The sequence below is a fragment of the Bison bison genome, unplaced genomic scaffold (assembly GCF_000754665.1).
Source record: "Bison bison bison isolate TAMUID 2011002044 unplaced genomic scaffold, Bison_UMD1.0 scf7180017853345, whole genome shotgun sequence".
NCBI classification, from domain to species: Eukaryota; Metazoa; Chordata; class Mammalia; order Artiodactyla; family Bovidae; genus Bison; species Bison bison.
The window spans coordinates 31,177-32,207 of NW_011483918.1; the positions used below are offsets into that span (position 1 = coordinate 31,177).

The 1,031-nt window shown below is 66.9% G+C and overlaps 1 protein-coding gene across 1 annotated transcript in view; it reads right to left on the bottom strand.

Annotated features, from left to right (window-relative positions):
- Positions 1–1,031, bottom strand: part of GET4 (golgi to ER traffic protein 4 homolog (S. cerevisiae)) — a 9,856-nt gene that overhangs the window by 4,951 nt on the left and 3,874 nt on the right. Inside the window, exons 3-4 of the mRNA XM_010854363.1 lie at positions 419–497; positions 10–210 (exon numbers count right to left, since the gene is read on the bottom strand). Coding sequence (XP_010852665.1) covers positions 10–210; positions 419–497 — 280 coding nt within the window. The remainder of the gene's footprint in view (positions 1–9; positions 211–418; positions 498–1,031) is intronic.

The window sequence follows — 1,031 nt, forward strand, 5'->3', positions numbered from 1 at the left end:
GGCGGATACGCTGCGCCCTCCGCGGGGTCCGTGCAGGCGTGAGTTTATGAGCACTTGAACGCGCGCGTGCAGATGTGCGTGCGTGCCTGCGCGCGCGCGTGCGCGGTAGGGCTCGCGCCGCCTCACCCAGCAGCTCGTCGGGTCCACCTCGACCTCCGCCTTCTCCAGCGACTCCAGGACGAGCATGGACAGGTCAGCGGCGCTGTTTTGCTGTGAAACGTTAGGGAAGCTGGTCAGTGGGAAGAGAGGCTCCTGCCAGTTTTCAGAAGGCGGGAAGGCTGGCCGGTGGCTCTGGCTGCCAGTTAAAAACCAGTGACCGACCGCACCTAAGAAACAGTTCCGAGCACCGAGGCGGGACACGGGCACGCTAGGGCCGCCCTCCAGACCTCTCCCTGGACGCGCCGCGCTGACGGCTCACCTGGCCGTGGCTGAAGAACAGCAGGGCCCCGGAGCACATGAGTTCGCGGGCCTCGGCGTGCTTGCTCTGGGCCATGTACCTGCGGGAGAGAGGGCGGGGCCGTCAGGTCCCACCACACAGGCCCGCTAAGCTCGGCCACCCCGCACCCCCGTCTGGTGACAGCGTGCGGGCACCCTCTCCGACCACAGCAGCGCCTCCCTGGAGCAGGGCAGGGGGCTCAGCAGAGGGACCAGAGAGGGGCTGGGGGCCACTTCCGGCTTCATGCACACGTCTGACCGTGGCAAAAGGCAGGGAGAACCTGGCCAGGGCCACGCGTCGGGGCCGATGGGCTGCTAGGCCGTCCCCTCCACCCTGAGTGCTTTCCACCGGGAACGCATCTCACTGGGGACAGGAGTTGGGAAAAGCTGGCTTCCCAACTGCAGACGGACAGGAACCTGATGGGCAACGAGGTGCACACAGAACAGAAAGGACGCTTCCTCCACAACCAGCGAGACAGAGATCCGGGGCGGCAGGGTGGCCCACCCGGGGCCTGAGCCGAGCACAGGACACCAGGTCCACTGGCCACGTGTTCCTCTCAGGGACAAACAGGCAGGAAACCCGCCCAGCCGGTCAG